This window comes from Neoarius graeffei, chromosome 3 (genome assembly GCF_027579695.1).
Source record: "Neoarius graeffei isolate fNeoGra1 chromosome 3, fNeoGra1.pri, whole genome shotgun sequence".
Taxonomy (NCBI): Eukaryota; Metazoa; Chordata; class Actinopteri; order Siluriformes; family Ariidae; genus Neoarius; species Neoarius graeffei.
Window position 1 is genome coordinate 51,547,339 of NC_083571.1, and position 11,357 is coordinate 51,558,695.

General features: G+C 39.1%; 1 protein-coding gene across 1 annotated transcript; it reads left to right on the forward strand.

Annotated features, from left to right (window-relative positions):
* The first annotated feature begins 3,699 nt into the window (after positions 1-3,699).
* LOC132882569 (uncharacterized) lies at positions 3,700-8,179 on the forward strand. The gene is made up of 6 exons (XM_060915662.1): positions 3,700-3,767; positions 4,339-4,368; positions 4,755-4,811; positions 5,765-5,841; positions 6,646-6,721; positions 7,353-8,179. The coding sequence occupies exons 3-6, from the start codon at positions 4,784-4,786 to the stop codon at positions 8,177-8,179; spliced, it is 1,008 nt and encodes a 335-aa protein (XP_060771645.1). The 5' UTR covers positions 3,700-3,767; positions 4,339-4,368; positions 4,755-4,783.
* Positions 8,180-11,357: the final 3,178 nt, after the last annotated feature.

Here is an 11,357-nt window from a genome sequence, read left to right on the forward strand (position 1 = left end):
GTACTTCCGGCACGCAACATCCCGATGGCCTGTTCACATTGATTTTGGCTTAGGCGTGGCATCTTCAATAATGACAATTTTCCCATCATTTCCCCCAGGTATTTATAGACAAGATTGTGTGTGTACAGTGTATGCAAAATTTGTTTGAAAATTAAAGCCTGTCCATGTCATTGACTACCCGAGTCATATTGTACGTTATTGAGTACAACTCCCTTAAATTCTGATTTGAGCACAGATTTGGAACTTATTCGGGCGGAACGAAGTTATTTTTCCATTGTGATATATTTCTTTTCTTCTTGAGATAAACTCAGCACGAATTCAGCAAGTTTTATCAATGTGCGTTTTTAAAGTTACTTAGTGTGTATATATATATATATATATATATATATATATATATATATATATATATATATATATATATAATTGCACACAATCTTTTTCAACATTTATTTTCTTATTGTTTTCCAGATTTATTCTTTCTTCATGGCACTCCTGTGAGTCCATAAAATAACAGGATCCTTTCTTCTCATTATTTTTCTTTTTCTCTAAATTATTACAGTTTCTATGCAGGTAAAGATATTATAAGACTCCAATTTGGTTCTCGCATGGTACGGTGGTATAGTGATTAGGACTGTCACCTCACAGCAAAAAGGTTCTGGGTTCAAGCCCAGTGGCAGATGGGGGCCTTTCTGTGTGGAGTTTGCATGTTCTCCTCGTGTCTGCGTGGGTTTCCTCTGGGTGTTCCCGTTTCCCCACAGTCCAAAGACATGCAGTTACAGTAGGCACACAGGATGATGATGCTGATATTGATGATGATGAGGAGGAGAATTATGATGGTGATAAAACTATGTATTTTAAATGACAAGAAAGAAGAAACTACTTTTAACCTCCTAGGGCTTAGCGGTCACATGCGTGGACAGCACTTTATGGAAATTCGGAACAAGAATCCACATATGTGGACATACTTTTTCTCTAAAAGTACATCTTATCAAAAGATGATGCTTAGTTTTTATTCTAATCAGGTTCTAATAAGCCCAAATAGCAAAGAGAAATAAAAAATGCATGTAAAAAAACAGTTTGGGCCTTAGGAGACATGGAGATTCCAACCAAAAACCAAAAGCTCAATTCCCAAAAAGTTTGTATACAGCATGTAATTCAGTGTTTTTTTTTCCTTTATTTATATTAATAAAAAGACACTTCATCTCTTAAACTAATTATGGACTGATGTTTCTCTTTACTTAGTTGAGCGGTTATTGATATAATATGGATAACTACAGTTGTCGAATAGGGCTGTTGACGGTATTTTTTTATTATTTAATATTTTCTATCTGATGGTCTCAAATGCATTAAAAAGGCAAGAAACTGCACTAAGTAACTTTTGATGAGGCACCTGTTAATTGAAAAGCGTTTCCAGGTGAATACCTCATGAAGCTGGTTCAGATAATGCCACAAGTGTGCAAAGCATCATCAAGGTAAATGCTGGCAACTTTGAAGTATTTAAAATATGAACTATGTTTTGTGTTTTTAATGCTTCTTTGTTTACCACACAATTCCATATGTACCATATGTTATGTCATAGTTTTGCTGTATTTTACAGGTAAACATATTGTGTGACTGCAGTTTGGTTTTCAGTCAGTTATTTTCCTCTGGGTCTTCAGTGGTGTTGGTAAGTACTATAACTGAAATACAAATATAACTCGATGTAAGTATAATCATAAAATTATGGTACCATTGCACTTTTGAATTCTTAAATCTGATTGGTAAAGATTTTTGATTAATTTCCTATATTGCAGCTCTGACAATAGTTCTGGCTATAATTCGAATAGCAGCTGATATTAATGTGTTCTTTTTAATCCATTATCATTTCGATCGTAGCAGCTCTTTCACAGGGCCATGTATGTAGTACATTCTACATAATTGACAACTGTTGATAAATTGGTTAAAGTTTTTTCATTAAAGAAAGAAATTTATTTTTTGATATGGTAAAAGAGACATTTATTTAACATTAATGGAAGGAGTTTTCAGTGTCACAGCTTTGTAACCATGGGAAAATCCACAGGACAAAGAAAATGACCACTTTACAATTTCTCTGGAGCATGACAAGCTGCGTTTTCTGTTTTATTAACTTAAAACCAGGGAGAAAACAGAGGCTGCTGAGGGAATGTTTGTATATAGCGATGATAACAGAAATGTACAGGATGTAGTCTTGTGGACTTTCCACAACATTAAGTGGAACTAAAAATAAGACATGCCATTCTTTAGCAAAATTTAAGGTTGTAATAACTGACATCGCTGTGATGTAAATGCAATGAAACACTTCTGAACGTATTTTTCTAAAAAGTAATCAGCTTCACTTCATGTTGGTCTCCTTCACCAATTAAGTATTTATTATTTATAACAGCCTGTTCCAAAATGCTTTATTTATTACACATACCATATTTTATTACAGCACATAAAGAAGCAGAAGCGAGAACAAGCCATGTATGACTGTTACCATCATTTTCCCACATGCTATTTTTATGAAAACACCCCAGATAGCAAATGATGTTATTTCAATGTTGATATTTGGTCAAGATGGTTGATTTACAGTTATAGTTGAACACTGATGGTGGATCAACCATTAATCAACCACTGATAAAATAAAAAGTTGAAAAAAATGTGTTCGAATCAGTGTAACGGTTGAAGGAAACATTTGATCAATGTTGAATATATGTTGATTTTGTTGTCATCATACACTGCACCACTGGACGGGAGCCTGGGGTGCACTCTGGGTGAGACCATTTTGTGGGAGGGGGGTTTCCTATATTTCATTGAATTTCATTTATTTAATTTAGAATTTTAATAGAGCACAAGGAACTATGAAGAATAGATTATTATTTATGGTTATGTGCAAATCTTGTGTGTGCAACATGTAAGGAAAAAACGAACAGAAAATTCTACCGTACCAGCCGGTATTTGGAATGGTCCAAATAACCGTCTCTCAGAAGAACTTTCAGAAGAGCTCGAGCTCCGTTGATGACGAGACTTGCGACCATAGACTGTCTGTGCTTGCGACTGAAGAAATTTGCTTCAACAACACTGGCCAGTTCTCCTCTTTGTGGTAGTGTGGTTAAAAATAGTGGTTAAGTGAACATGTGCTTGTACACATGGTACTCTGATGGACAAGAACCCCATCCCACCTCACGCCCAGTGTTCCTGGCATAGGCTCCAGATTCACCACCATACTGAGTAGGATAAAACAGTGACTGAGGATTACTATACAGACTTATTATGACATGTTATGTATTCTCATCTCATTATCTCTAGCCACTTTATCCTTCTACAGGGTTGCAGGCAAGCTGGAGCCTATCCCAGCTGACTACGGGCGAAAGGCGGGGTATCTACACCCTGGACAAGTCGCCAGGTCATCACAGGGCTGACACATCACTCTAAAAAATGATTCAGGAGGTTAGTTAGTATTACCCCCCAAAAAAATGAGGTTTTTCAACATGAAAAACACATTTTGTTACATGTCTATTATTTTATTAAGTTCATAACTTATTTTAAGAAGTTGATCAAACCTAAAAATAAAGAAAGCTAACTCATAAATCCAATGATATTGGAGAAGCGTTTTTGCTTTCAGTTAACAAGGATAACTATTACGTTAGTAAAATTTCATAATATTAAGTTAGTGACGTCACACGCAGAGGAAGTGATCAACGGCCATTTTATGGATGCTGCCAGACTGCAAGTTATAACTGCGTGGGAGAGACCGTTTCACTTGGCAAGTAAGTATACTTTTTAATTTCTTAATTTTATGTCCATCAGCAAGAAGTGGGTGAGTGGGTTGCTTGGGTGGTTTGCAAAATAACTCGACAACGCGATAGAGACAGAAACTCGCACTTACACCTGCTCAAACACGACATGCACACATTAGTGAAGACGTAGCATATGCGCACGTGAGAACGGGATAGAGAGACAAAGAAATCCTTGCTCGTTCCCAGTCATGCATGCACAACAACGCGATAGAGACAGAAACTTGTACTTATTCGCTCAAACATGCCATGCACACATTAGTGAAGACGCACGTGAGAACGGGATAGAGAGACAAAGAGATCCTTGCTCATTCCCGCACTCCTGCATGCACACACACCACATGCAGACTGAAGACAGCACGGTGAAAATGGACTTAAAAGTAAATATCGGACTGGGCTTGTGGACTTTCACGAAGTGTGAGGGAAAGTTTGGCGTTGGGGCGACGCCATTAAACAGCTGAACAGCTTTAGTTAAGTTTTGGGTGTTTGTTATGTGGTGCTCCACACGCGGTGCATTCTAACTTGATCTTTTCTTCATTTTCAGAAACGAGGAGCTGTTAGAACGCAACAAAAGGTTAGGACAAACTTAAATTTTTAACAATGAATTGGATATGTAAAATGTGCAGATTTAAAACGCCAAGAAAGACTGACCTATTGAAGCATTATAGACTTAAACATGGCCATTGTGGGGAATTACTCCCTTGTCTTTATTGGGAGTGTTACTGCTCATTTAAAACATGGGGCAGCCTGCGAACGCATCTCTCAAGAGGGCATTCAACACGTGAGGCACACAGAGGTCCTGGCTTATAAATGCTCGTGTTGCTCTTTAAACACCATCTCCACAGAAAAAGAATATTTTGAGCACATTGGCCGTCATTTAAAAAAAATGGAACCCGTGTCTTGTGTTTTTGAGAATTGTCATTTCAAAACAAACATTTATGGAACGTTTGCCTCTCATAGGAGCCGGAAACACAATCCGCACTCCCTGGATGACTTTAAGTCTGAGCTTGTGCAGAGGTATGTAAATCCTTTAAATGCAGGGGACAGTCCTGTTGATGAGGAGGGTACTGAGAGTGCAGTGAGTGAAGATCCTAAAGATGACGAAATGAGAGAATTGCCTGACTTGATTGAGAGAAAAGTAGCCCACCTGCTGCTGAAAATGGAAAGCATATTTAATGTACCACAAAGGTGTATTGATGAGTTAGTGGAAGAACTGCACTTTATTTCTTCAGCTTCAGGACCTATTTTAAAAGGGGTTATACAGTCATGTTTACAGAAGCATAATTGTCAGGTTGATGATTTGATGACCTCAGAGATGGTGACAGACCTTTGTGGGAGAAACCCAATTACATTAGCTCTTGGGAGTGATGGTCCTCTTTCCACTTCCTACAAAAGAAAAGAGTATTTCAAGGAGCATTTTTCCATGGTGGAGCCCATAGAATATATTCTCAGTGCCAGGGAGCAGAGACGTTTCTAATATATACCCATTTTGAAGTCCTTACATGAGGTTTTGAAGAAAAAAGAGATCTAGGATTTCCTCACACACAGTGGTGAAGTAAACAGCAGTTCTGAAACTCAATACAAATCATTTCATGATGGCACACACTTCAAAAATAATACACTGCTATCAGAAAATAATCCTGCAATTTCTCTCATTCTGTTTGTGGATGATTTTGAACTGTGTAACCCACTTGGCACATCAAGAAAAAAACACAAAATAACCGCTGTGTATTGGGTTTTAGCTAATGTGCCGGCACTGCTCAGATCCTCACTAACCTCAATCCACCTTGCCATTCTTTGCAAGGCTGATGATATAAAGATGTTTGGCTATAGCACTGTGTTAGAACCACTACTAAAAGACCTTGCAAGTCTAGAAGAAGAAGGATTATACATTCCTTCTTTAGGCAAACTGGTCAAAGGTACTGTGTATTGTGTTGTTGCTGATAACCTTGGTGCCCACTCCATTGCAGGATTTGTGGAGAGCTTCTCCAGTACACATGTCTGCAGGTTCTGTGTTGGAGAAAGATCCCAGTTCCAAGTGAGTGAGGTAAGAACTGGTGCATTTCATCCCAGAACACCACAAGCACACAGAGAGCATGTTCAGACCGCACAAGGAGATAATGGTCAATCTCATTGCTGTGGGGTAAAGAGACAGTGCCCCCTGACCGAAAAACTAAAACATTTTGATGTTTTATCTGGCTACCCTCCTGATTTATTGCATGACCTATTTGAAGGTATTGTACCTTTAGAGTTGGCACTGTGCCTAAATGCCTTAATTAAAAGGAAATATTTCATGCTTGATGAATTAAATAAACTAATTAAAGAGTTCCCATACCGATGGGCAGATAAAACGGATGCACCACAACCAGTTCCAGTGACATTTGCTGCAAGAAAAACTGTGGGTGGGAATGCCCATGAAAATTGGGCTTTGCTTCGTCTCCTTCCCCTGATAGTTGGAGAAAGAATAGCGGAGAATGAACCAACATGGCAGGTACTTCTGAATCTTAAGGACATAGTAGAACTTGTCCTTTCTCCAATCCATACAGAATCAACTATCAGTTTCCTTGATAGCAAAATTTCTGAGCATCGCCACAGATTCCTGAATGCCTTTCCTCAGGACAAACTTATTCCAAAGCATCATTTCTTAGAGCATTACCCACAGCTGATAAAGGCTTTTGGTCCTCTTGTATCGCTGTGGACTATGCGCTTTGAAGCTAAGCACAGCTTTTTCAAGCGTGTAGTAAGGCATACCCACAGCTTCCGAAACATACTGCTGTCTCTTGCAGTGAAGCATCAGTTAATGACTGCATACCATCTACATGGCAGTAATTTTTTCCACTCATCTCTACAGGTAACCAAACTTTCCACTGTGGATTTGACTATACTGAGGGAAGACATCAAGACCGCACTGACAACAAAATTCCCCGGTGAATCTTTTGTCCAGATTGCAAACACAGTGTGTTTGAGTGGCACCAGTTACTCCACTGGAATGATCCTGGCGCATGGCTCAACAGGTGGTGTGCCAGATTTTGTGGAGTTGATTCAGACAGCTGTTGTAAATGGGAAGGTCGGCTTCATTGTGAAATGTTTAAATGCATGGTATATTGAATATCTGAGAAGCTATGAGCTTGAAAATACAAGAAGTGTTAAAGTGATTGAGCCAAGTGAGTTGTCTGACATCCTCCCAATGGCAGCATACACTGTTGCTGGGAAGCGTATGGTGACACTGAAGTGCAACATTTACATACCATAGATGGGAAAGTGGTAATTACAGTACACTTGACTTTACCCAGAAGACCTTACAAGACTACCATGCAGATACAAAAAAGTAATAATGAATAGTTGGAAATGTGAGCTCCATATATTTAGAGAAGGTGAAATGTTGGTGTGGCTTTTTTGTGGAATTATTTACAATTTAATACATTTGAATTGCCTAATCTATGCCATTTTACTTTTATTACATTGTTTCAGTGAAAATCATTAAAAAATCCATCTGAAAAGGAAATTGTATTTTCATTGAAATGGAACAATTGCTTAATGTTGTGTTTTCACATACAGATGCTACAATGTCTCAAGCCCAACTTCGGATCATTCTTCAGGAGCATGACATACGCAAACTGGACTTGCCTAATGGAATTCCTGAGACTGTGGAAGAACTTGAGTCTGTTGTGAGAGAGACGTTCAAGCTTGATGGGAACTTCACTTTGCATTATAAGGACACTGATTTTGGAGATGAATTTTTCTCACTTTCCTCAACAAGTGACATCAAGGACAAGGACACTATTAAGGTGTTTCACATTGTTGAACCTTCCACATTCAGTATGACCTTCACTAATATGGAGTATCCTGTTCAAAATGCACCAGAGGTCCCCATCAGTGATACAGATGCAGCCTCAGTCAATTCAACAGAGAGCTCCTGTCCTACCAGCACTTGCTCTATTGCATCACAGGACACAGTGATTCTTTCATCACCTGAACATCAGCGTTCAGAACGCTGGCCAACTGAATTCCCTATACCTCGATTTGCCTATGATGCAGAGCTTGTGCTTGTCGCAGGAAATGAAGCTTTCAAGAAAGATGGAACTCCTCTCAACTTTACCACAATTCTTCCAGACATCCTTGACAAACTGGCTGAGAGTATGTTTCAGTATGTCGCCTACCCAACAAATGTACAAAGAGCTGATGTTGCTGAGGCACTGATTCGCAAACATCCTTGCCTAAAAGAGCCTGGATCATTTAATGGATGCTATGGATGGCAACAAAGACTAAAATACAAAATGGGCAACTACAGATCTAAATTGAAAAAGCTTGGATGTCCTGAGCTTGAGGTGAACACTCTCTCTCAAAGAAGCGAACAGATGAGCAGGCACCGGCAAAGAACGTAAAAAAGCCCAGAAAGGCAGAGGTGAACTTTCTACCCCCTCACCCACAAGGAGAAACAGAAGAAGGTTTGGAACATGAGAGAGTGGATCTCCTTAGTGAAGTTAAGAAGAGGAACAACCGTCAGATCATCAGTGCAAAAATGGCAAAGACGTTTTCCTTTCGCAGGCAGGAAGTTGTAAATCAAGGACCACCAGTCAGTGAGTTAAAAGACCGATGGCCTGCCTTATATTTGTTGACCAAGGTCAACAAATATAAGCAGCGTCTCACAGTGTCTTTCATTTACTGTCTGCTGAACATAGACATACAGAAGAAGATAGAAAATTGCCTGCTTAAGACCTCAATGCATGCCAAACAAATTGGCAGCCTTTTGCACTGCACATGTGTCTTCCATTTACTGTCTGCTGAGCAGTTCTGAATAGTGTTCTTCCAGTTGGTCTGTTTTAAATGTACTAAACTTGTTCAAAATAGTGTATAAAGGCCAACCTTACAAAAGTGCAAAAGTAAAAAAAAAAGCAAAGCCATACAAAAGTGCATATATACAGTTAGAGTAAAAATAATAGCAGTGTCTGTAAAAAGGTAAGTAAATGTCAAATAATCTTCAAATAAATTGTACTTTAATGAACACAAATGCATTAGGGACACTGTACATTCTATTTCGAAGCAAGAAATTGGAGAAAGTAATTAATTTCTTATTTCACAGAATATGAAGAAAAGTAATGTTCAAAAAATAGTTTTCAAAGACAGAGGTCAACGCTATTTTTTGAACATTGCATTTCTTGACATTCTGTGAAATAAAAAATTGAAATATAGCTACAAGCAGCAATGCGGGGCCAAGCAGTGAACCCGCCTAAGACGCCAGCCCAAGTTGCCAAGGCAACAGATAGAACCGACAAGGCAGACACAGAGGCTGACTGACAGAGGCAAGCACAGCAAGTTTTTGCAAGTAAAACCTAAGAAAACCTACAAACACTTAAGGTGCCTCGCAGCTTCGCCCCTAATTATTTTTTCCAATTTCTTGCTTTGAAGTAGAATGTGCAGTGTCCACAATGCATTTCTGTTCATTTAAGTACAATTTATTTGAAGAAGTTGGACACTTACCTTTTTAAGACACTGCTATTATTTTGAGCATAACTGTATTAGCTGCTGAATTCTTCTCATTTTTAGAACAGCACCTGAGAATTTAACTTTCATTTAACTTTTAGTATAATTCAGGTTTGAACTTTAAGTGTACTTCAAGTAAATGTATATAGAAAAAAACTTCACAAACATAAAATGCAACATTTCCTGCATTATTGGACAATCTGCACATTTTACAGCAGTTTACTTTTCAAAGACATTACTTTAGGATTTGCTTTCAGGTCATCCAGCTGAAGAAATATCTTTTGAAAAACTTCAAAAGTGTTTTTCAGTACCTTTGGGTAGCTGAGATTAATTGCATAAATCAGCCCCATCAGCAAGGCACAGGCCCTCACAGACAACCATTCACACTCACATTCACACCTATGGTCAATTTAGAGTCACCAGTTAACCTAACCTGCATGTCTTTGGACTGTGGGGGAAACTGGAGCAAATATTCAAATTTTGTTAGTCAGGCAGTTATTTGAATTGTACAGCAAGTTTAACTGCTAGTACTGTATTGAGGCAATATTTTATTGTCCAGGTAAAGACTGTATAATCCTTTCTGGTTCATATCATATCTGGTTCATGTCCACAGACAGGCCTTTCCATCATTGTGTACGGTGAAACATCAACCCAATTTCTCACGGTGGTGCAGTGGTTAGCATGGTTGCCTCACAGCAAGAAGGTTCCAGGTTTGAACCCAGCGGCCGGCGAGGGCCTTTCTGTGTGGAGTTTGCATGTTCTCCCCGTGTCTGTGTGGGTTTCCTCCACAGTCCAAAGATGTGCAGTTAGGTTGATGTGGGGTGGCCTTGGGCTGAGGTGCCCTTGAGTAATTCCCAGATAGTAAAAATCAGTTGAATCAAAATTGAAATAGCGTTTGGCAGAAAACATTGAAATAATGTTGAAATGATATTGAAAATGTCCCCTTGAATTTGGGTTGAATCAACGTTGAATTTTCAACCCTATCAGCATTGAATCAATAGTGATTCAACCATCATCTAAATAGAAATTTCTATTTAGATGATGGTTGAATCACTTGATTCAATGCTGATAGGGTTGAAAATTCAACGTTGATTCAACCCAAATTCAAGGGGACACTTTCAATATCATTTGAACATTATTTCAATGTTTTCTGCCAAACGCTATTTCAATGTTGATTCAACTGATTTTTGCTATCTGGGACAGAAAAAAATAACCCGTTTATTCCATCGTCCTCATCACTGGTGCATGTGTGGGTTTTCTAGCTCTGCTTTGGACTTTCAGTATTCTGTACCAACATCATAAGAGTGGAGGTGGAATCTCAGTCAACGCCATTTTCCTCCTAATCAGTGACCTGCTGGAGATGATTCTGAGTCCAGTTGTAAGATACATTTGCAAAGCAGACAATATTTGTATAATTTTGAGAGTACTGTTATTGGGAGCTAGGCTCTGTGAGCATCTACTTCACCAGCTGGTGACATTAGAAAGCATTCTTACTCAAAAATATCCATCATCACATGCTGTTATTTTCTTCCCATCCTGCTCTATTTTTACTCTATGCATCTTTATTTGGAATTGGGTGCCAGATCCTTCCAAGATATATATTTTTAAATGAATATATTTTTTATCAGCAATGCCTGTAATTGTGTGTGTAGTAACATGTATAAAAGAACAAGAAACCTTTATTCATCACATGCACACTTCAAGCACAGTGAAATTCATCCTCTGCATTTAAACCATCTGAAGCAGTGAACACACACACACACACACACACACACACTCGGAGCAGTGGGCAGCCACACCAGAGCGCCCAGGGAGCAGTCAGGGGTCAGGTACCTTGCTCTAGGGCACCTCAGCCCAAGGCCACCCCACATCAACCTAACTGCACGCCTTTGGATTGCGGGGGAAACCGGAGCACCCGGAGGAAACCCACGCAGACACGGGAAGAACATGCAAACTCCACACAGAAAGGCCCTCGCTGGCCGCTGGGTTCGAACCCGGAACCTTCTTGCTGTGAGGCGACCATGCTAACTACTACACCACTGTGCTGCCAAAATGAGCATATATTTTTTATATATATGC

What these genes read in the sequence shown, in the direction of transcription:
- LOC132882569 (XM_060915662.1), top strand. Translation starts at nt 4,784, where the DNA reads ATGACTTTAAGTCTGAGCTTGTGCAGAG. An exon ending in CCCAGTTCCAAGTGAGTGAG is followed by an intron (nt 5,842 to 6,645) that starts GTAAGAACTGGT and finishes TCATCTCTACAG; the next exon opens with GTAACCAAACTTTCCACTGT. An exon ending in ACTGACAACAAAATTCCCCG is followed by an intron (nt 6,722 to 7,352) that starts GTGAATCTTTTG and finishes TTTCACATACAG; the next exon opens with ATGCTACAATGTCTCAAGCC.